The sequence below is a fragment of the Salvelinus fontinalis genome, chromosome 26, assembly GCF_029448725.1.
Source record: "Salvelinus fontinalis isolate EN_2023a chromosome 26, ASM2944872v1, whole genome shotgun sequence".
Lineage (NCBI taxonomy): Eukaryota > Metazoa > Chordata > Actinopteri > Salmoniformes > Salmonidae > Salvelinus > Salvelinus fontinalis.
Window position 1 is genome coordinate 26,653,766 of NC_074690.1, and position 24,532 is coordinate 26,678,297.

The window sequence follows — 24,532 nt, forward strand, 5'->3', positions numbered from 1 at the left end:
GCTACACAATGTCATACAGATGACATTGCTGAATTACTGTTTAAAGGGCATGCTACTGCCATACACATAGTTTGTTGTCTGTCAGCGGTTCTGCAGTTTTGGGGATTGGTACAGCGTACCTTACTCACTGCCTGTGATTATTATTATTTTTATCATGATGCAGGCTCTGGCAGTGAGCTACCCAGAAGGAGCAGATCCTAACATCAAGACAACATATTGCATGTATTGTAATCTTTTCTAATTAATGGTTAAACGAATATGTGATGTTTTCTGTCTGAACTTGAGGTTTCTCAACTTCCACTGGTTTCTCAGCTGTCGTTGCAATCCACTGCTGAGAAATTATTTGTGTACATCACTCTGTGAATATATTTTCTTGCATTGCTATTCACACAGAGTTAAGCAAGAATGACAAGAAGAAGAGGAAGAGACCCATGGTGGAATATGGTAGTTAAGCTTTTGAAATGTCTCCCGAGAGCCAGTTGATGCAATAGCCCATTTGAGCCACACTGACGTTGAATTTCAGGAAATAAGATTGGTTCCTATAACAGCACTGCAGGGCAAGTGACCTCTTAGTGCTGAGATGTATATAATAGGGATGGAAAGATAAGGAAATGCCTCACAATTCTTCACACATTTTTATTCAGTTAGACAAATCACATTAATCCTCCCGTAGGAAAATAAATAAACAGCTTAACCCTGATCATGACTATTTTAAAGTCTTATTCCTGCTGCATAGGCCAACTGTAAATGTTTTATGAAGTCTGCATCTGGTTACGTCTATTGTCAATTAACATATAGAAAGTCTAAGCTTATTTTGTCATCCCTATGTAACAGTGGGAAACTGTTGAAGTGTTGAAAGCAGCCTCTGTCAGCACCAGGAGTCTGTAATTGCCAACTGTGTGGCCCAAGGTATAAATACTTATCTGTTTCATTCATTCAGGGTACCCCCTTACTATGTGCAGATCCGCGTGCCTACGCTCTGTGCTTTTGCTGGCTTCCCCTCCACCACAGAAAGCACTGCGCTAGGCCGAAACAGCTGCATTTTGGAGCTGCCTTACTCAAAGAAATAGACCAAGTTTGCATGCTGCTTTATTAAGTCAAGGATCTTTTTTTCACATTTTTTGCTAAATGGATACGTGACACGAATGGATGCCGATATTACAGGTATGGCTCAAAACAGGTGGGGCTTTAAATGACGAGTCACCACTGGTTACAGAGCATAAGCAAATAATTATCTAGCTAGCAGAACACAGACATACACGGTCAGTATGCATGTTACAGCATTAGCATGTCACTGTAACGGTCCTGACCTGTTTTATGTTGTTTTTGTATGTGTTTAGGTCAGGGCATGTGTTTTGGGTGGGCAGTCTATGTTATCTGTTTCTATGTTGGTTTTGGTTGCCTGGTATGGCTCTTAATTAGAGGCAGGTGTTTTGCGTTCTCCTCTAATTAAGAGTCATATTTAGGTAGGGTGTTCTCACTGTTCGTGGTGGGTGATTGTCTCCTGTGTCTGTGTCGATGTTACACCATACGGGATTGTTTCGGTTTGTTCGTGCGTTTTTGTAGTAAGTACTTGTTCGTTCGTTCTGCGTGTGTTATGTCAGTTCGTCGTACTAGTCTGTCTATTTTCGTTTTGTTATTTTGTTAGTTTATTCAAGTATAGTTTGTTTCGTTTTTGTCTTATAAATAAAACTCATCATGTTTTCACAACCCGCTGCGTCTTGGCTCGATCACTACACCTCCTCTTCTTATGAAGAGAGAGAGGAACGCCGTTACAGTCACCAAGAACACCAGCGCATACAAGAAAATGCAACGGCATGGTATTGAACGACCAACAGCAGTAGAGGCTGCGGAGAATGGATTAGTAAAATTATCAGCTTAAATAAGGATACCTAGTCAGTTGTATAAATGAATGCATTCAACTGAAATGTGTCTTCCGCATTTAACCCAACCCCTCTGAATCAGATAGGTGCTGGGGGCTGCCTTAATCAACATCCACGTCATCGGCGCCTGGGGAACAGTGGGTTAACTGCCTTGCTCAGGGGCAGAACAACAGATTTTTACCTTGTCAGCTCGTAGAAAGTGTTTGTAGAATATGACTGGTGCGATGTCAGCTGATGCATCACCGGAGCCAATACTCAGGTTCCCTGTCTGAACTTGCTGCGCTTAATTTGTGGTAGATGATACACGACTCAAGTGTAGGCTACCCTAGACTGTGTCTGACAAAGAGAAAACCATAGTCGTCAATTCAAAATTGAGATAAATGGGGACCATTTTCAGATATCCTGTATGAAGATCGGGTTAACTCTGCAGTTATGTCACAACGTGACATGAATGGTAAAAAGCAAAAGGAAACTGCAAATCTAACCATTTCTGCAAGTCTAACCTTTCTTCGGGGAAAGAGAACAACTGCACATGAAAAAATACTTATGAAATCAAATTTATTCCACTTTGTTTCTCTTCTTAGAATTTGAGTGAGCATGTAGCATTCAAGTATGAATCAAATTTCTTGATTAATCTCAAATGCATCTATTTGATAAACACTTTGCAAAGCCATGTCCCATTCAAAAAACAATCTCACTCACTGCAGGCATACTGTAGATGCTAGAGCTAAAAAGCAACTTTTTTTGAAGGGACTTTATTTCTCTGAGAATGTGTGGCATGAATATAATACAACAACTACAATACACATTTGAAAATACAATCTTACAAGCACAGGAGCATGTCATCTATTCTATTTCCTATGCATGACATCTGAAATGTGATATCTAGCTAACTCAGAGTAGGCTGGGTAGGCAGGGGACCAAACCTTAGAAGAGAGGGTCAGGGTCTATGCTGTGTTATGAATGTGAACAAGATCGATATAACTATCCTAAAAACATGGTGTCATTGGGTCATCTAGCTCAGGGATTCTTAAAGTGGGGTCCGCGGGGGGTCCGTGGCCAGATAAAAAAAAAAAGTCAAACGATATACATTTTTTAAATTATGTTTAACATTCCTTCCCAGGGCCTGAGACTTGGTTTGTCTGGCCATGCACTGCTGAAGTCATAGTAAAACTCCTTGAATGCTATTTTTATCTCACTCGAGTTGTGGTCTGATTATGAGGGGGTCCCTGATGAATTTGCTATCACAAAAGGGACCCCTATTCATAATAAAAACAGGCATGTGATACTTTACAGAAGGTAAGTTATACAGTAATCCTGTGATAGAGTTGAGGCTCTAGCTACTCCGCCTGGTTTGTAATGAGGTTCCCATTGAACATTTTAGTTACTCAGAGGGACTATTTTCTAGGAGCTGTTCTGCTGCTAAGCGACCTCCTCTTCCTGGCGGCGCCCACTGGCCGGATCTTCATCTCAGTGAAATCAAGAGACATCAGGTGGCCTTTCCATGGCTCCCAGTTCACACCCTGGTAGAGGTTAGAGAGACACATGACAACACATTAGATTACACAGTCAGGCAGTTTTTCATTCTGCTTCAGTCTTTAATAGGCCTACACTCTTAGAAAAAAAGGTGTTATCTAGAAACTAAAAGGGTTCTTTGGCTGTTCCAATAGGAGAACCCTTTGAAGAACCCTTTTTGGTTCCAGGTAGAACCCTTTTGAGTTCCATGTGGAACCCTTTACACAGAGGGTTGTATATGGATTGTAGGCCAAGGACCAAATTGTAATTACTTTGCTACTATGGCCTATTTATTGCCTACCTCCTCACGCCATTTGCACACACTGTATATAGACTTTCTTCTTTTCTATTGTGTTATTGACTGTATGTTTGTTTATTCCATGTGTAACTCTGTGTTGTTGTTAGTGTCGCTTTGCTGTATCTCGGCCAGGTCGCAGTTGTAAATGAGAACTTGTTCTCAACTGGCCTACCTGGTTAAATCCAGCCCCCGGTAAAGAGAGGCACAGCCACACATTAGATTAGCCAGTCAGGCAGATTTATCCACTTTGAAAACTTCTATTAACTCTCTTTGTGTTGCCTACACCAAGACAGACGTAAAATTATTAAACATGTTATTAAGAGAAACATGGTATAATGTGACAGGACAAAACTATATCATCCCATTTTCTCCCAACATTCTTCTTTGCAGAGACACACAAACAGTTCTTGTGAGACAACAACAGTTCTTTCTGAGAATTAAAGTTATCTATTAGCCCCTGCTATTTATAAGGCTTTTGAGAAGAAAAAAAATAGTTCATAGATCTAGGACATAGCCATTTCAAACTAAGATTGGAAAGCCCCTACAGGATGCTCATGTGCAACCCCCATAGATTCTATATTATTCTATTACTGCCATCTGCTGGAACAATCTCCCACTACATCCAAGAAACTAAAGAGCACACTTCAAGTTTCACGTTTAAATGTACAGTGAAATGCCTTTCTTGCAAGCTCTAAACCCAACAATGCCGTAATCAATATCAATGTAGTACTACAAAACAATAACACATGAGAAATAAAAATAAGAAATGAGAAGAACACTTCTTACCATGCTGTGTCTGTTGTCTCCGAATTTGCCGTTCAGGTTGGCAAGGTGACAGTTCTTGTACCACCAAGCACCACGATGAGTAAGTGCGCAGTTACCGAGAGCAATGTCATTGTCATTGTCAACAGTAGAGAAAGGGCGACCTTGATGGTAGTTCATGGCATCACCTGGAAAACAATCATATGCCACATTCACAGAATTATAGTTTGCAATCCAAGTCAGAGAAGGCCAGTGGTAAAAGGCCCCTAAATGGCAGGTAGACTTCAAACTGGGAGCTTTTTTGTATTTTTAGCAAGCCATTGTAAAAATGGAGTTCAAGTTATTGTGCGATAATAGTAGATAATAGTTTGTTGGTTGGAGCCTTGGGTTTGTGTAGTGTGTATGTGTAGAGTATTTATTCATGTATTCTTTAATAAATTGTTAGAAAGATACAAAGAGCTGTTCCACCTGCTGTTCCTCTGTATTTGCCGATGGTCAGCTTGAACTTCTGCTTTGCTGGAGCTATCTTGAAGTTGTCATAGACAGCATAGGCCTTCTCTGAACCCACACCCAGGTCCACTCGCAGCTCATACTGGGTAGGAGTATTGGTCAGCTCATATATATTGTCCAGACCTATGGGTTAGAGTAACAGAATTGTGATGAGGATTTACATCATCATCATCATCGTGGTTGTCATCATCATCATCATCGTTGTGGTCATCATCATCAGAGCAGCAGCATCATCAGCATCATCAATTTAAATTCCATGAGAGGAACTCCTAGGGACATAACAGCCCTATTTAGATACAAGAGATTAAAAGGATGCCTTTACAGTACTAACCGAGCCAGAACTCATCAGTCATGTTCCCAAAGCCGGCCATGTATTGTCTCCAGCGCTTCATGAAGTCCATCTGTCCATTGTTGCGTCTTTGTAACACCTGTGGAATGATATACCGTACATCTCAGTCTCTGCTCACACACAAAGTTGATTGACAGTTTATATTGATGAGAGTAATGTTCAATCTATCCTGACATGTTTTTCTTTCAGCCATCAATAACATAAATCATAATGTACTTTAGCTTGACCGTACCACCCATCCACCGCCATCAGTGTCCATGTCACAGTACACTTCCATGGGCTTGGTGCGATCACTGTTGATATAAATCGTGTAGATTCCACTTGCCATGTTACCATTCGTCTTAATCTGAGTACAGTCCATGGGGAACGGGTACAATAAACCCACTGTTAAAGGTACAAGTACAATGATGTCAGTAAGCTTTCATTTTCAGGGGGGCAAAAGTAATTGTGCTAACTCATTTACCCTGATAAAGCAATAAACAAATTGAACAGAAAGTTGGCTGTCAGGGATATTTCACGTGACCAATTAAAAGATGAGAAAGGAATGAGTCATTACTAATTACCCTACATTAATAGCACAAGAGCTTAGTGAAATGCAAACGTCTCCACACTGATATGTAAATAAATCAGACTAGTTTGGTCTAGGGATGACGTTCATAGAGTGCACATCCTACCTGTTTTGAATGTGGTCTCTATCACTCTGCTCCTCTTTGCTCCTCTGTAAGCGAGGAGGGTAACAATATAGTTCTTTCCCATCTCCAGGCCTGACATGGCAAACCTGCTCTCTCCTGCCCTCAGCTTCTTCTCCGAAGTCTATTCAGAACACAGAGAAATTATCATCTTTGGCTGGGACAAAAAAGAGTCACTGACACAGAATTCAATATTTTGCCACTAGAGGTCATGGGTATTGTCACGCCCTGACCTTAGAGAGCCGTTTTATTTCTCTATTTGGTTAGGTCAGGGTGTGATTTGGGGTGGGCATTCTATGTTGTTTGTTTCTATGTTTTGGCCAGGTATGGTTCTCAATCAGGGACAGCTGTCTATTGTTGTCTCTGATTGGGAATCATACTTAGGCAGCCTTTTTTCCTTTTGGTAGTTGTGGGTAGTTGTCTTCATTAATGCATGTATAGCCTTACGGAGCTTCACGTTCATTTAGTTGTTTATTGTTTTGTTGGCGACATTTAAAAATAAAGGAAAATGTACGCTCACCACGCTGCACCTTGGTCCATTCCATACGACGATCGTGACAGGTATATACATATTATTTATTTTTTTGCACAAGATGCACACCTTATATTATGGATTTCTACAACTTCATTGGAGTCCACTGTGGTCAATTCAATTGATTGGACATGATTTGGAAAGGCACACAGTTGACAATGCATGTCAGCACAAAAACCAAGCCATGAGGTTGAAGGAATTGTCCGTAGAGCTCTGAGACAGGATTATTTAGAGGCAGAGATCTGGGGAAGGGTACCAAAACATTTCTGCGGCATTGAAGGTCCCCAACAACACAGTGGCCTCCATCATTCTTAAATGGAAGAAGTTCCTAGAGCTGGCCGCCCGGCCAAACTGAGCAGTTGGGGGAGAAGGGCCTTGGTCAGGGAGGGGACCAAGAACCCAGTCGGAAGTCACTCCTCAGTAAAAGGCACATGACAGCTCGCTTGGAGTTTTCCAAAAGGCACCTAAAGACTTTCAGAACAGGTCTGATGAAACCAAGATTGAACTCTTTGGCCTGAATGCCAAGCGTCACATCTGGAGGAAACTTGGCACCATCCCTATGGTAAAGCATGGTGGTGGCAGCATCATGCTGTGGGGATGTTTTTCAGAGGCAGGGTCTGGAAGACTAGTCAGAATCAAGGAAAAGATGAACAGAGCAAAGTGCACAAAATTCCATCATGAAAACCTGCTCCAGAGCGCTCAGGACCTCAGACTGGGGCGAAGGTTCAACTTCCAAAAGGACAACGACCCTGAGCACAAAGCCAAGACAACGCAAGAGTGTCTTCGGGACATGTCTGAATGTCCTTGAGTGACCCAACCGGAGACCGGACTTGAACCTAGTCGAACATCTCTGAAGAGATGAAGAGAACCTGATAGCGCTTGAGAGGATCTGCAGAAAAGAATGGGAGAAACTCCCCAAATACAGGTGTGCCAAGCTTGTAGCGTCATAACCAAGATGACTCAAGGCTGTAATCGCTGCCAATGGTGCTTCAACAAAATACTGAGTAAAAGGTCTGAATACTTATGTAAATGTAATATTTCAGTTGTTTTATTTTTAATAAATTGGCTTAAATGTCTAAAAACCTGTGCTTGCGTTGTCATTATGGGGTATTGAGTTAAGATTGATGAGGGAAAAAACATTTTAATCAATTTTAGAATAAGGCTGTAACCAAACAAACAAAAAAGTCAAGGGGTCTGAATACTTTCCGAAGGCACTGTACATGTCAGCAACCACAGCTAAGTCACTGAAACCCGTAACAAAGAGTTGCAGTCAGTTTAGGAACGGCTGGCCAGTAATAAACTGGTCCTGAACATCTCTAAAACTAAGAGCATTGTATTTGGTACAAATTATTCCATTAACTCTAGACCTCAGCTGGATCTGGTATTGCATGGTGTGGCTGTTGAACAAGTTGAAGAGACTAAACTGTCATGGTCAAAACACATAGATTCAATGGTTGTACAGATGGGGAGAGGCATGTCCATTATAAAGAGATGCTCTGCTTTTCTGACACCACACTCCAAAAAGCATATCCTGCGGGCTCTAGTTTTGTCTTATCTTGATTATTGTCCAGCCACGTGGTCAAGTGCTGCATGGAACTCCCATCTCATATTGCTCAAATGAACAGTAAACTTTTTTTTAAACAGTTAAAGCAACACCTCACCGCTCAATGCCTCTCCCCTGTTTGACCTAGATATTGTGTGTATTTATTGATATGTAGGTTATGTGTGCCGGTTTTTAAATGTATGTAGTTCTGTCCTTGAGCTGTTTTTTGTTTATTAATGTTCTGTATTATGTCATGTTTCATGTTTTGTGTGGACCCCAGGAAGAGTAGCTGCTTATTTTGCAACAACTAATGAGGATCCTAATAAAATACCAAATACCAAAATGATGAAAGGTCATTGGGATCGCCAATACTTAAAGATAAAAAATATAACTGACAATGATAATAGATTTCTATAGCTATGTACAGATGTCATAACATTGGATACATCACTGTTTACAACTGCTAGAGGGTGAACCATGTGAGAATCAAAGTACCTTCAATGTGCCATCCTCAGCTCTGAATGTGAGGATGTAGCCATCGATTCTGGCTAAGGGAGCAGTCCAGGTCAGGGTCGCAGCATCCAGCTTAACATCTGACGCTTTTAGTTTCTTAGGCGAATCAATTTCTATGAAGAGAAGATCCCAAAATGTAAGCAATTCAGTCAAATGAAAATGTGAATATGTTCAGTTGCAGTCATTGGACGGTTGAATAAGATTATGTACAATTTATCGTGCCTTTCATTCCTCCATCTCTAATCTCTAAAAAAAGGTCACTGTATATGTCTCACATAATGAGCAGATCCTTGAACTGTTAGTCAGAGTTGACCAGAATTCCAGTAAGAGTGGAGGAACCGGCAGCTCGTCAACGATTATGCCTCCACAAGATAAGCTCCTGTTCAGTAATGACTATCTGCCTCATTGGACAATGAATGCGTGAAATTATCATGAAAAGACTCGGCTGTCGACTGGAGCCCCAGGGCAAATTGATAACCTGTCTCAGCTGGTGTGGAACTCTTCCTGCTGACCCGGGAGCCCTTGACAGCCCAGATGTAGACTGTGTAGATGACTCCAGGCCTCAGCCCAGTCAGCCTGTAGGAGCTGCTGTCTGCCCCCACAGGGATCTCCCCACTGGAGCCCTCAGCAGAGCTGTAGCTGATCACGTAGCCGTCGATGTCCGCTAGAGGTCTGTCCCACGACACATCGGCTGTGTCCTCGGTCACTTCTCTGGTCAAGAGGTTAGTAGGAGCATCCAGATCTGGAGAACCATTGATATAAGGGTTAATGCTCTTCTGTGTCATGTCATGAAGTTTGTGACATTCAATTGATTTACTCTCATTGTATAAGAGAGATTTTAAAGGGACATTTCACACACCAAAATCAAAGTTTGTCAGAGGTTTTCAGGCCAAATAAATGGTCTAATATTGATATAAGTCCATGTGCCTTGCCATCTGTTGTGTAGATCTAGCCATGTGCCCTCATCCCAAATCCCCAAATAATGTAAAATATAGGCACTATCTTAAATTATGAATTTAGACAGTTATTTTCTTTTCCATTCATTTGGGATTCAGGCACATAGTTGAACATGAACAAATACTACAGTTTACTATAGAATACTACATTATATACAATGGAATTCTGTAGTAAACTGTAGTATACTGTAGTATATTATACTACACAATGTAGTGTCCCTCGGTCATTTGTAGTACTTACGAAATCATTTTTTACAATAATATAGTAAATACTACAGTATACTGCATGCCACAAAACTACAGTAAAGACTACAGTAATGTCAATAAAACACTACAGTCCGCAAAAACACTAAAGTAATTACTATAGTATTACACGACTTCGACTTAGGCCTAACAATACCCGTGGCAATATATCCTCCAAACACCAGCTCTCTGGCATTATCTCTTAAATATTATACTACAGCATTTCATTTGCATATACCCTGCCCATTCACATATTCCAATTTGTGCCACCCATAAGTGACAAACCTACATGACAAGTACAGATCATATATTGTGTTACCTACAGGTTATAAAAAGGAGCAGAAGCTCTGAACTGTCCATTCAGACCTCAGTCCTATCTACCTACAGGTTATGGAAAACTTGAACAAAGACAAACCCTAAACTAACATCTCTATAGTGTGTGGGATCTCACTCCTCACACTCAAAACGTATGAGACTCGTTAGTAACCTGTCTCAGCTTCAATGGAGCTCTTCCTGCTGACCCGGGAGCCCTTGACAGCCCAGATGTAGACTGTGTAGATGACTCCAGGCCTCAGCCCAGTCAGCCTGTAGGAGCTGCTGTCTGCCCCCACAGGGATCTCCCCACTGGAGCCCTCAGCAGAGCTGTAGCTGATCACGTAGCCGTCGATGTCCGCTAGAGGTCTGTCCCACGACACATCGGCTGTGTCCTCGGTCACTTCTCTGGTCAAGAGGTTAGTAGGAGCATCCAGATCTGGAGAACCATTGATATAAGGGTTAATGCTCTTCTGTGTCATGTCATGAAGTTTGTGACATTTAAATGATTTACTGTATAAAGACCTACTGTACCTGAGAGAGCTTTAAATCACTCTCATTGTATAAGAGAGACTTTAAAGGGTCAGTTCACACACCAAAATCAAAGTTTGTCAGAGATGATCAGGCCTCATAAATGGTTTAATATTGATATAAGTCCATGTGCCTTGCCATCTGTTGTGTAGATCTACTGTTCTCATGTGCCCTCATCCCAAATCCCCAAATAATGTAAAATATAGGCACTATCTTAAATTATGAATTTACACAGTTATTTTCTTTTCCATTCATTTGGTATTGAGGCACATAGTTGAACATGAACAAATGCTACAGTGTACTATAGAATACTACATTACTTACTATAGAATTCTGTAGTATACTGTATTATATTGTACTACACAATGTAGTATCCCTCGGTCATGTGTGGTACTTACTATACCATTCTGTAGTATATTGTAGAATAATATAGTAAATACAACAGTATATTACAGACTGCAGAACTACAGTAAATACTACAGTAATGTCAATAAAACACTTCACTCCGCAAAAACACTAAAGTAATTAATATAGTATATTAAACTACAGTATTGCATTTGCAAATACATTGCCCATTCCAGTCCCCCATATCACAATTTGTGCCACCCATAAGTGACAAACCTACATGACAAGTATAGATCATATATTGTGTTACCTACAGGTTATAAAAAGGAGCAGAAGCTGCAAACTGTCTGTTCAGACCTCAGTCCTATCTACCTACAGGTTATGGAAACTTGAACAAAGATGACTCATGAACTAACATCTCCACAGTGTGTGGGATCTCATCCCTCACACTCGAAAAGTATGAGACTAGTTAGTGACCTGTCTCAGCTACAATGGAGCTCTTCCTGCTGACCCGGGAGCCCTTGACAGCCCAGATGTAGACTGTGTAGATGACTCCAGGCCTCAGCCCAGTCAGCCTGTAGGAGCTGCTGTCTGCCCCCACAGGGATCTCCCCACTGGAGCCCTCAGCAGAGCTGTAGCTGATCACATAGCCGTCGATTTCAGCCTGGACTTTTTCCCATGTTACTGTCGTTGTGTCCTCTGTCACTTCTCTGGTCAACAAGTTAGCAGGAGCATCCAGATCTGAAAAGTTATCAGTATAAGTAAGTAGGTACATTAGTTTCAGTACATACTATGTAAGTATCAGGCACTAAAGGCTATATGTGTTCGGGATTATGTTACTTTCTTTCTTTTTCAAAGTAAAACCATGCGTGTCGGCTTTTGGCCTTCGCCAATACATTTTCAGACATTTTTAAATCAAATATCAGTGTCTACTTTAGACTAAATTTAGCCTCTTGTTTGAGAGCAGAAAGCTTCCCACAGTCCGGTATCACAGTAAATGCATGTTCACTGATCCAGAAATCCTACCCTGCCCCAACCTACCCCTAACCAGTCAGCAGAGGAAACAGGGGGAGCGCTGCCTGCTGACGTGGCCGTGCTTGTATTTCACCCCTCTTGGATGTTTGTATCCATGTGGAATCCCGTTGTTTGACTTATGGGACAGGTTAGTGTACTATGTCTGTTTCAGTCGTTTTCTCACTGAAACAGGTGTCCATAACAAGGCAGCTATAGGCTTCCAATAACACAATGTCCCACACCAACAGTTCCTGAAGTTCAGACAACGCCACGTCACCTACAACCTAATGTAGCATATTGTTCACTTTGGGTATCAACGGAATTGTGGGGGAGAAAACATACACTGATTTGGAGAGTACAGTAGCACTGGGTGATGATATTTATGCGATGTGAGAGCCAAGAGGACATTTACTACACAGTGCTTTTCTATAGTCTCTATTTCCTGACGGCAGGCGTCAGCTGGTATTGCAGTTGAGAATTAAATGAGAAAAAAACCACTTGCTAGTTCCCTTTGAGTTAAATCTCCTTTGTTGTCGCTAAAACATTCTCACAAACATGTTCCACAATGTTAGGCTATGCTAAACTCATGTCAAAAGAAGTATCTACCCTAATTACTTAAAATAGCTTCCCAGTACAGGTCTGAGTGAGAGTGTCCCTCTTGGCAAAGATGTGAGGAAGAGAAATATGCACAAAAGTCTGCCTAACAGTTGTTGTTTTTTTACCATGTTGCCATTGTGTAAAGTACATCCTATAAAAAGTGAAAATACAGCCTGAAGAACTATCCACAATAGCCCAAAAGAAAAAGGATTGTCAAAGGACCTACAGAAAGCATAGGATGAGAAGATCTCTCCCATTCATCCATAAGCCTTCAGAATCAAAACATAAAGACAGACGTCACTTAAGACTATTTCTAGAATGGACACAAAAACAATATGATCACTATTAAATAATTACATTTTTAAATTATTATGCTATCAGAGTCACAACAGTTTACCTGTCTCAGCTTCTGTGGAGCTCTTCCTGCTGACCTGGGAGCCCTTGACAGTCCAGATGTAGACTGTGTAGATGACTCCAGGCCTCAGCCCAGTCAGCCTGTAGGAGCTGCTGTCTGCCCCCACAGGGATCTCCCCACTGGAACCCTCAGCAGAGCTGTAGCTGATCACGTAGCCGTCGATCTCTGCTTGTACCTTCTGCCATTCCACAGTAGCACTGTCCTCTGTCACTTCTTTGGTCGAGAGGTTAGTAGGAGCGTCAAGATCTGTTGACATAATGAGGGTGGAGGCAGACAATATGCTGTGTGAAGCGTAATTATTTTCTATAAGGACACTCAGATGGTTTATAAAACACTATTGAAGCATTCACTTTTTTCCAAGTCGGTCAATCAAATGCGGAAAAATTAATTATTATGGGCAGACAGAGGTCCTAGTAGCAGGCTGGAAGAGGATCGCAGACAGGCTCTCTCTCTCTCTGTGAGGAAACAGGAGGAGGTCAGTGGGCTTGAGGTATGAGAGGACAGAGAAGAAATATGGAGGATGTGAGCGCACTGACAGGGGAGGATCCAGACTGGAGCGCAGAGCAGGATGAGTAAGGGGAATGGGGTTGCAGTTATAAGGTGGTCGCTGGAGTAAGGAAAGCGTGACACTGAGAGAGAGAGAGAGAGAGAGAGAGAGAGAGAGAGAGAGAGAGAGAGAGAGAGAGAGAGAGAGAGAGAGAAAGAGAGAGAGAGAGAGAGAGAGAAGTGAGAAAACATGTAAAAGAAATCATCATTGGGCTATTCCTCCATGACTCCGCCAAGGTCAGCTCTATGTCACCGCACTATCCGCATCATGAAAACTGATTAACGATGCATCCAAAGACAAAGCCACGTATATGGTTTAGCTGTTGTCTTTTTGCACTGTATGTGGGTACATTGCTCGTCAAGCTCAAAGAGATTAGTCGCAAGAAAATGGCAACAAGTTAACAAAGTAGCAGTAGACTTTGAGAAAAGCATGTGTAGAGTGTATGAGTTAAGCCTTGTCTCTGTTGTCCCAAGCTGAGACCTTAATTTCCCTGCAAACGGGAGCACTTGTCAGAAATATCTTTCTTACTTATCAAACAAAAATGCAGACAGACACACATGCCACAGCTTTATCATCCTCTCCAATGCATGGTTGCTCATGCTTGAACAGATCAGCACTTTGGTAGATGTTTTACTTCCGTGGGAGAGGCTGAAGACAGTCTGGCGAGGCCGTGGCGTAGCGTATGACGGATTGGGTTAGCTCAAGGTTCTGCCGCCACAGTGGCTGAGTGGGAGACTACAAAACACTGGTTGTGGTTTACCATGTGGAAAACAGCTATTCCATCATAGACCTCCTTACAGGCCTTACCGCCTGGGGAGCGAGCTACATTTACACGCTAGCCTTACTTAAACGGGCAGTGACGGCAGAAAGTTGAGTGCTCGAGGAGCCCAAGGGAGAGCTGTGTCAGAAGATAGGGCCGGACGATACCAGTATCGCAATATTTTTTCCATGGCGAAAATGAAAACCCGGAGCAGATCAAACTCTTTGGTATGTAAAATATTGCGTGCTATACTGTAGCTTGGAAAATAAATACATGTGAATCTGGATGACAACATAATTATGTTTGTTTCCTACATTAGGGCTGTTTTCCTAAAGAATTTAATCCGCTTCATGTTTTGTTTCCTTGCCACGATACTAACAAGTATCGCGATACTGGTATCGTCCCGGCCCTATCGGAAGGGTGACATTTTTCTAAACAGCAGTGTGCGTGGTTATGTATGTATAGACCTAAAGTCCACCCACACTGAAATTAGCAGCTCATAACTATTTCTGACGAGGTTTATTAGGGGAAGAAGAGATTAGTAACTTCAGCACCTCAGAATAACTGAAGAATAAGGACTAAGGGCGCCAGAGTCCTCCTCCACCTACTGTACATACCAACTGCAGTCCGGCTGTACTCCACAGCTCCACAGGACCTTCGAGTCCAGGGACCATATAACATGAAGGCTAAACACATTCCCTGGCTTTTACCTAGCTATGCAGCTGCTTCTGGTTATACGGCCGCTCCTGTGTAAACTTGATTGAATCTGATTAGGTAACACCAGCAGACTACTATGTTGTGTTTATGAGCCTTACAATCCTCTGGCAGGTCACTATGACAGGTAGCGATTCAATCGATTTTGGCTTGTTCAAATGCTGTAATAGCTCGCTATAATTCATGTCTCCTTACTGCGCCCTGGCAAACGTGTCAAGGTCTAGCACCGTACTCCACTGTTTCATTGTCTATAAAATAAGGATTTATGATGACCACACAGTAGAAGAGAGAGCCCTTTGTAGCCATTGAATAAAATGGCATGATAGTATTTACATACTTAAAATGCATGCACGCATGACTGTAAGTTGCTTTGGATAAAAGTGTCTGATAAATGGCATATATATATATATATGTAATGCACTCTAGCTGCAATTTTCATAGTAAATAAATACTGAGTCTGTCCTGAAAGAGAGAGGTATTGAAAAGCCCTTTTCCTCTCTTGTTGTAAGTGGAGGACCAGCCACTTGTGTGAGAGAACATTCTGTAATGTATAACTTGCTGAGAGGAGAGGAAAAGGCTCCTATAATTGAGGCTTCCATACTGTAATGTGAGCTGTCAGGGGGGGCCCCGCAGGATACAGTTTCATACTCTGTACAGCTAGTAGGAGGCTCATATATTCACAGACAGTCGCAGACATAATAGACTCTCTTTGTGAATGCTATTATGGTTGTTTTTTCCTATTTTTCTTTTACGTGTGTGACTTTATCACTCTGAGGAGAACAAACCGCGCAGTAGCAGTAATAAGTGACCCTTTTAAAAGCACCCAGCTCATCTTGAACTAATTCTATGCCTATCTAAGGAAACTCAGAAGTTCCAAATTACAAAATCACTATAAGCCTTACGTGCAACTCCTCACCTGAAGGTTTAGGACAAGCCACTGTGAATCATGTGAAGATTAGCTCTGTAGGGGAAGCATGTGTGAGATCATGGAAGCCACCTGACAACCATCAAACGGGAGCACTACAAGAGTTAACTCCAAATTAAAACCCTTAAATGTTGCCTGAGAGTTGAGAAGACAAAGTGTCATCAGTGTAACGAGAGAGGGAGCTCTCCTTTTTGAACTACTACATCACCCTAACAAAAGGAGCAGGCCAAGTTGGATAAGCTGCCATTGTAGACCAGTCAGTCAGTCAACTAGGAGGCAAGTAACAGGTTGGATAGGACCAGCTGTAGAAGTTAATATCCTTAATGAATTCATCCTCAAACAACTCAACAGAATCCTTGTGAAGTCCAAATAAGGGATTCCCATGTTAATATTTCTCAAAGGACCAGATGGCTTACATAAATCATGGACTATTCTCACCTTAAGGCTCGGATCATTGGTGACAACATCAAGCTGTTACACAATGTGTTCTACTACCATTTTAGTCATTTAGCAGGCGCACTTATCCAGAGTGACTTACTGTATTGAGTGCATATATTTTCCTACTTGTCCCCCATGGGTATCAAACCCACAACCCTTGCAAGCCCCATGCTCTACCAACTGAGCCACATGAGACTATTTCTTAGGTAGATCAGCAATAGTTATTACAATAGTTATTTTTTGTTTGTTTTTAATCCCATCCTTCAGCTACCATCAACCCCTCCCATCTATTTCTGAAGACCATCCATGCCATATATTTGTATCTGTGCTGTTTCACAAAAGTTCTGAACCTATATACATTTTACGGACACAGTATATTTTACATGAGTTATCTTGTTGTTTTTAATCCCACCCTTCAGCTCCGCTCAACCCCTCCTATCTCTCTCTTAACGCCATCCATTTTTTATTTCAATTTGCCAAAAATGTGTCAACTGTGCTGTGATGTTTCACGAAAGTTCTGAACCTTTCTATTCTCATAGTTTCAACAGATTGTAAATTAAAGATAAAACATTTTGCTAAAAGTATTATTATATTATTGATCGATTGACAATGACTTTTAAAATCCCCCAGTAGTGCTATCTGCAGAGTTGGCTCCAGGTAAATGTTACAATTCTTCAGTCATTCCTGGATCTGTGACCAAAAAGCTACATATGAATCCCCCATATTTATAATAATCTATTGGTGCAAGAGCCATAATTATTAGTATTCCTGACCACGTTCATTATTCGATTATCATTGTCTGTTATAGTAAGACCTAATATCAGGGTACAGTACTGTATGTTATCATTCTATGCTTTATAGCGCATTCTGTGCCTGTCCGCTGTTCCCACAGTAGAGTTGGGAATGATTTAGAGTTAGACTATGGTCCAATGGGCTACAGAGGGTGGTTACAGCTGGCTGATGTTGGATATGGTATCCGTGTCCCAAATGGCATCCTATTCCCTATGATGTGCACTTGTTTCTGACCAGGGCCCATAGGGCTATTCTATGCATGAAACAGGGTGCCATTTTGGACACAGCCATAGTGTCTCCCCACTCCCTGAAACCCCCAGATATCCTGTGTTGTCTAGAATCAGCAGCATTCACCTGTGACCCCGGTGACGAAGGAGGCTTTCCCCTCGATGGTGCCTTTGATGCCTTGCACTGTGATGAGGTACTCAGTGCCAGGTTGCAGTCCTGTATAACACACACAGAGAAAGTAAGCTGCAAAACCTCACAGTGGTTCAAAGTTCTTAATCTACCACAATACATTTGAACACTATTCAATGATTATAGCCATTTATGTTCATAGCAAACAAAATGGATGATTTGTGAATGCTCAAAGGGTTATGAGTGTCCTGCTCAAGTGAGGGGAGGTGGAGAACATTAAAACAGATGGTTACACAGGAAACAGTTTTAAAATATGACGTACTATTCTATTTTAAAATATTGCAGACAGTGTTCTCCTTGTTTAAATTACGTACCTACGATGGTGTTGGTGGTCCTGGCCTCTGCACTCATAGGTACGATCTGCTCCTCCTCCTGCCCGTCAGGGTTAGCATGGGTCAGTCTGAAGTGGTCCAGAGGTGCTGCAGGGTTCTGCCAGTCCACCTGGATAGAGTCCTCAGTCTGGCCCAATACCCGGATACCATCAATACCAGACACCACTGTGTAGGGTCAACATGGTCTCATTAGAATATGTCAAAATAGTGACATTTAATCATTGTATTTAAACATCACCGACGCTGACAATCATTCATGTCACAATAATGATCTATTAGTTATATGGTTTGATTGGGGACAAGTTATAAGATAGGCCTAGTAGGGTACCAAAGAGTGTCATAACTGAAGTACAGAACCACTGCATGTTTCCTGTGAGGCTCTTCCTATCTTGCATACGAGCCCATTAAAGGACAGGAAAAACTAATTAAATACCAGAAAGGGGCTGACTAATGTCCTTTAAATGTTCTTTCTCAGGGGGAAAATAGATTTAAACCATTTGGAAGGGATAATGTTTTGAAGTTAAAGCGTCTTGTGTGGCTAGAGTCTTCGTCATAGCCAGATGATCAGGCCTTTTCTCATGCCCAGAGAGGAATGTCATGCACTGAGATGTTTCCCACAGCCCAAGGCTCTGTGCTCAGTTCCTGTCTTCGCCACATCTGTGAACTAGCCTCATTTCCATAAAATGTGTCCACGGCTTAATTTCCTTGTAATTAGGCTGCCTAGTGTAATTACCTTTAACCTAATGGTAAACAAACTATCACTAAGTGAATAGTTTAGTACAAACAGACTTCAGGGTTATTTTGGTCAACTGTACATATGGTACACAGGGAATTATATGTGATGACAGAAAATTAAAATTGGCATTCAGAACCACTTACTACAAACGAAAGCAGCTGCACTTGTGAGAGAAAAGGACAAAGTACAAATCAATGCTGTGAGAAACATACTGTGATTCACTTCACATCTTTACCTGTGGTCGCCTCTATCCTGTCCCCCTCGCTCTGGATCTCCTTGATGACAGCATACACCTGCACTATGTAGGTGACCCCCGGCCTAAGACCGGTGATCAGGTAGGAGGTCTCTGTGTTGGGAACGGTGACCCGCTCTGCCTCGTTGCCCTCAGGGTGCCAGGTCAAGACGTAGTACTCTGCTGCTCTCACCGCCTGCCACTCTACCAGCAGCGAGACATCAGTCACCCTGACCAGACGCAGGCCGTTAGGGCCAAACACTAAGGAGGGAACAGAGGTATGGTTGGTTAAGGGACAGTTCAAAACTCTGTTACTCACTATGTTATTTTGATGAATTCGAGGGGTAACCCCAACCAGGATAAACCTGGTGGCCTGTCAGTTCAAAACGTCAGCTGTTATGCCAAGAGATCAAACCCTCTTGAACAGATCAGAAGCTATTGTATTAAGGTCGCTATGTTATTGCTTTCTCTCTTTTTCACTCTTTTCACACTTCACTCGATGTTCCTCTGACAGAAATAACATATCTGATTTAAGGAAAATAACATTTTTTACTTTTAGTGGTTTTTCAAAAACCTGAGATGGAAATTGGTGAAGAGATATTGCTTTTCTGTGGTTACAGTGTTACATCTAGCCAGGATCCTTCAATTAAGATGGTGGAAAATATGGTCTGGCGAATCAGAGACTATAGGGGAACTTTTCAATAACATGAAAGTGAGCCTAGGAGACGGCCAGTCAGCAGTGTACGGAGCAAACTTTCCAAGCCAAGATATTCCTGCGGGTACAAGGAAATGCACAGGCGACCATAGGTGGTGAATTTGAGGAATTCATGCGCAGGAAAAGCGTAACTGTACATTGGGGGAAATATGAAATGGGTGCTCAGGAGACCACATTTACCAGGAAAGAATGCACAGCAGGTTTGAACATTGTTCCACATGATGAAGGCAGGAAGCTTTCTCTTCAGCAGAAGCCTTTTCATACAGTGGCAGTTATTATGCCTGTTCCTGACATTTTCTACAGCCACTGCCAGTAACAATTTTGCACTTAAATAATATTTCAGAACGGCCAAAGGGACGAATAATTTAACATCTAGAGATTTGTAAAACGCTAAAGGAAGGGAAATATGTGTCCTGACTGATTGTTTATGGGGGAAGCATACTGTGTTTTGAAGAAGAAAATGTATATCCTAACAGAAATTATGTTTGGACTTCATAAAGAAGGGAAGCATAAATCTACTGTGGCAGGTTCTGAACCAAGGAAACATCTGTTTGGTGTTAAAAATATTTGGAAAAAACTGTAAATAGGCTTTTCATCAAGTGGGCTGAACGTGTGCTGCCCAGTGTACTCTGTGTCATAATTAATACGAGAAACAAGTGGGGAAGCTGTTTCCATGTTGTGCTGTGACCATACATAATTACAATACAAATAATATTCAAGACCACCCGTTTGAGAATGTAATGTGATTCTGAAATGTGAAGCAAAAATGTGAATGAACAAGACCGCTTGTAACTGCCATTTGTCTGTGTGAGTGATCCCACTATTCAGTGATTTGTGTAAGGTCCTGTTTTTACTGAGTCTGCCATGGTGGAAAGAGCATTATGGGCCAACTCAGGAGCTGAACATGGAAAGCAGACCAAATCCACATGCCGCATCTGTACGGCTTTGATCTTGCATTTAGAAATCCACAGAAATCCACCAAGGTCTTTTGTGGGGAGAATAAAATATACCCTCAATAAAACCCTTGAGGTTTTCTCTTGGTGATTTATTTGAAATGTGTGTCTGAGTTCTTTATCATTATAAAAACACCCCAAATCTCCAAAGGCCTACATTCAGATCCCAGACACAATCATAGTAGTGAGTTATGGAGGTTAGCATTGTTTTTAGTTGTTGCTAAAGGGAAATAGAATTCATGATAGTGCACCTCAAGGTCTGATCATTTTCTGTACTCTAAAAAGCCAATGTTTGTGGAAAAGATCCCTATTCACCATATACCGTAGCTTCAAATGCACTCTTCCACACAAAACAGAAAATGTCTCAGTATACTATAGCTTTTGTCCCATACTCATAATATTTGTCCTCCAAATCCAACTCATAAACTCACATAGCCTCCCTCTTTCCCCTTGACACGTCCCCATTGTTGTTGGAATTAAATCAACAGTTCCTATATGCAACTTTCTATAACTCTCCAAATGTTTCTCCAAATATTTTTTTCAAGCAGCAGCGAAAATCTGAATCTCAGTGATTGCAATAGCTGACCTGCTACCCTAGGTCTGTGCACAAGGCAAACTTGGTTTTAACAAAGTGAAATCCTTAGACAGTTGATTGGCAAACATGACCTGAGGCTGCAGCAATTACTTCTACTTTCATATGTGTGGAAGCAGTAAATTCATCTGTCAGAATGTTTTGACTGCAAATGTTCTGCTTCTCTGCACCTAAGTCAAATAACTGCTTTTTAATAACTAATAGTCAAATAACTGCAATACCTAACGTCAGATTTAAAGTGTTTGACACCTCAAACCCTTAGGCCTCCACAGCTGTAGATGTTCTACATTCTCTGTGAATGTTATGCATTCTCTGTATATTTTCTGCATTCCAGTTCTCAGAATCAACAACAGGTAGAGTTTGTAATGGAGACCTCGGCCATTTCAGAGTAGGAGTGCTGATCTTGGATCAGTTTCCCTTTTAGATTATAATGAATAAGACATTATGACCTGATTATGACCTTATCCTTGATCAGCACTTCTACTCTGAGACACTTTGTGAATACGGGCCCTTACCTGCAGAGCATTCATCCCCAAAGAAGCCCTCGTCACAGATACACATTCCATTCACGCAGGTGCCGTGGACGCAGTCAGGACTGCATTTCTGTTCACTGCAGTCTTCGCCGGTGAAGTGGCTGAAGCACACACACTTCCCGTCCACGCAGTGTCCCTTATCGTTGCAGTCGCCTGGGCACATCATCTGGCTGCAGTCCCTCCCCATGTAGCCAGCAAGGCACACACACTTGCCATCCACACAGCGCCCGTGGTCGTTGCACTCATCAGGACAGGTGGAGATGGAGCAGTCTGGGCCTTCCCAGCCAGGGTTACATTGGCAGCTGCAGGTGTCGTGCTGGTAGGTCCCGTGGCCACTACAGCTAGTGTCCACACCTGTGGAAATTCAGAATAAAAAAATCACATTAGGTGGTATTTGAAGAGTCTTTACTGTAAGTGTAATGTCAGTGTCTGTAGACCAATTTTTCAGTTTCCCAGTTTTGAATGATATAGTTTCAGATATATTGTAGCTATTGAATTTGATGCGCTGTCAGATCTTATGGTGATAAACTGTACTGTACCTCCTGCTCCACCACTTTTGCCACCACAGCAGCCCTGGGAGCACTGACTCTTCAGGTGTTCCACCTCCTCCTCCAGCCCGTTGACTCTGTACAGCAAAGACTTGAAGCGCTCTGACTCATCACAGTCACACTTTGGGGTCTTGAGGTTGATTTGGTGCCTGAAGACTATGTCCTTGTCCCCCTCCAGAGTAGGGCCCCCCTCCAGCTCTTGCAGACCTGATTCCTGGTCCTGCTGGTGAGGCATGGTCTGCAAGGCCAATTTACAGTCAGGGCTCTTGGCCAGGTCTATCTTATAGATGTGGCTGAAGGTGACTCCTTTCTCAGCGGGGGCGGGAGAATCTTCTGTCACATATGTGGTAGTGACGGTGCACAGTATGCCTATCAGGCAGAGGGCTCTTGAGAGCCAGTGAAGTCTAGTAGTCATGGCTAGATGGAAAAATAAGTAGAATAATTTCGGGAAATTGATATTACACTTTTGACATGCACAAAGAGCCCTTGGCACCTTTTTGGTCTATTAAGGGTTTTTTTCCAGAGAGAACATCACTTTATTTTACAAGGTTGATAAAGACTGATTTTAAAGAAGTCACATTCATTATAGTGCAGGCAGCCTATGTTTTACAAAAGGGACATGAAGCATGTCGTAATTTCCAGCAGAAAGCCAGCAGTCATCACTCCAACTAAGAAGGTTTTTATTCCACGTTCCTAACCATGAATTGTGCTCAGCCAGCCATAAGGGCTTCAAGGAGCATGGAACCCTGTCTTCCAAATTATGTCATGTTGACAGTGATGTCATCCAGCTTTTTGACTTTCTCGGAAACCGAAATTATAGGCTATGATATCAAAATAACGGGCCAAATATATTTTTGAAACGACTTGGTTCAAACCTTTAGGGTGAATATAAGTGACCTCTTTCTCAAGCATGTTAGATTTAACAACTGCCTCTTTGGCACACAGTCATTTGAAAAGGTTTGAACTTGTGTGGTCTGTGGAAACTGAAAACCAAAATGAAGTGACTGTCTGCTCTGCTCTACACAGAAAGAGAGGCCATGGTGCTTGACAACTGGAAAATTCGCACAGTAATAGCATACATGCTTAATAAAAAGCTTGGGTTACTTTTAAAGGAATGGTGATTGGTCAATGGAATATGCACGAAGTGCAAAAACACTAAAGGGGTAGTTAATTAGGAGCACACAATGTAAAACTATCGAAGAAGTGAAATGACTCAACCATGAACAAATACTAGGCTAATTTAACCTGAGCATCGATACTGTATATAGTACATGCACTCCCCTACGTATTTATTTGACCAGTAAAGCTAAAACTTTTAATCTGTCTCTATAATTCAGCATTTTGGATTTGAGATCTGTAACGTCTGCTTCCAACTCACACTTTCAAATAAATAGATCCCCTGAACACAGCTCACTTTCCAGCCCACTTTCCAGCTCACACTCTCCAACACATAGATCCCCTGAACGCAGCTTACTCTCCAGATCCCAATCACCTGAATTCTGATCACCTGTTCACACACCTGTATGTCATTTACATACAGTATCTAGTTCAGTTCTTTGCACCCCATTATTGTGTACTATTGTTTGTTTTGATACACATTCTATTCAGAGCGCTGTTTATTTCTGTTTTAGTCCTCCTGTGTATCGTAGTTTTGGCCAACATCACTAATGACGCCTTTTTGCCTATTCCCTACCTGTACTTTTGCCTATCACATTTCCTGTCATCAACCTCTTGCCTGATCTCCCGGACTACGTTATTAGCCTTTTCCCTGCCTGTACTGTTACCCTTTTGGAGTCCCTGTATATGACCTTCTGCCTGCCCCTGGACCCGGCTACCTGCCTCCTCCTGTGGTCCTAATAAACACCTGCTGCACCCTGTGCTTGAAACCAGCTCTCTGTCTCCCATCGTGTTCATTACAAGATCAAATGTTTCATATGAGAAGACAGTACAGAATTTGAGGCTATTTTTACTTTATTTTAGGCTATTTTCATACATATCTGTCTTATTGTTTAGAAATGAAGGCACTTCATGTATCTAGTCCCCACATTTGAAGGTGTCACAAGTATTTGAACAAATTCACTTTGTATTAAAGTAGTCAAAATATTAGTATTTGGTCCCTTATTCCTAGCACTTAATGACGACATCAAGCTTGTGACTGTACAAACTTGTTAAATGCATTTGCAGTTTGTTTTGTATGGGTTTCATCATTTATTTTTGATGAGACACTTTTTTGATGTTTAAACTGCATTTTTAGTAGTTTCAATTGTTGATATGAGAATTTCGTTAGAACC

General features: G+C 41.8%; 1 protein-coding gene across 1 annotated transcript in view; it reads right to left on the reverse strand.

Moving 5' to 3' along the window:
* Positions 1–2,424: 2,424 nt before the first annotated feature.
* Positions 2,425–24,532, reverse strand: part of LOC129824021 (tenascin-N-like) — a 31,713-nt gene continuing 9,605 nt past the window's right edge. Inside the window, exons 2-17 of the mRNA XM_055883289.1 lie at positions 22,233–22,658; positions 21,676–22,047; positions 18,904–19,161; positions 17,915–18,097; positions 17,538–17,627; positions 12,990–13,253; positions 11,459–11,722; positions 10,281–10,544; positions 9,073–9,336; positions 8,577–8,707; positions 5,992–6,130; positions 5,550–5,701; positions 5,300–5,396; positions 4,927–5,091; positions 4,483–4,646; positions 2,425–3,406 (exon numbers count right to left, since the gene is read on the reverse strand). Coding sequence (XP_055739264.1) covers positions 3,281–3,406; positions 4,483–4,646; positions 4,927–5,091; positions 5,300–5,396; positions 5,550–5,701; positions 5,992–6,130; positions 8,577–8,707; positions 9,073–9,336; positions 10,281–10,544; positions 11,459–11,722; positions 12,990–13,253; positions 17,538–17,627; positions 17,915–18,097; positions 18,904–19,161; positions 21,676–22,047; positions 22,233–22,656 — 3,357 coding nt within the window. The 5' untranslated portion in view covers positions 22,657–22,658 and the 3' untranslated portion in view covers positions 2,425–3,280. The remainder of the gene's footprint in view (positions 3,407–4,482; positions 4,647–4,926; positions 5,092–5,299; positions 5,397–5,549; positions 5,702–5,991; positions 6,131–8,576; positions 8,708–9,072; positions 9,337–10,280; positions 10,545–11,458; positions 11,723–12,989; positions 13,254–17,537; positions 17,628–17,914; positions 18,098–18,903; positions 19,162–21,675; positions 22,048–22,232; positions 22,659–24,532) is intronic.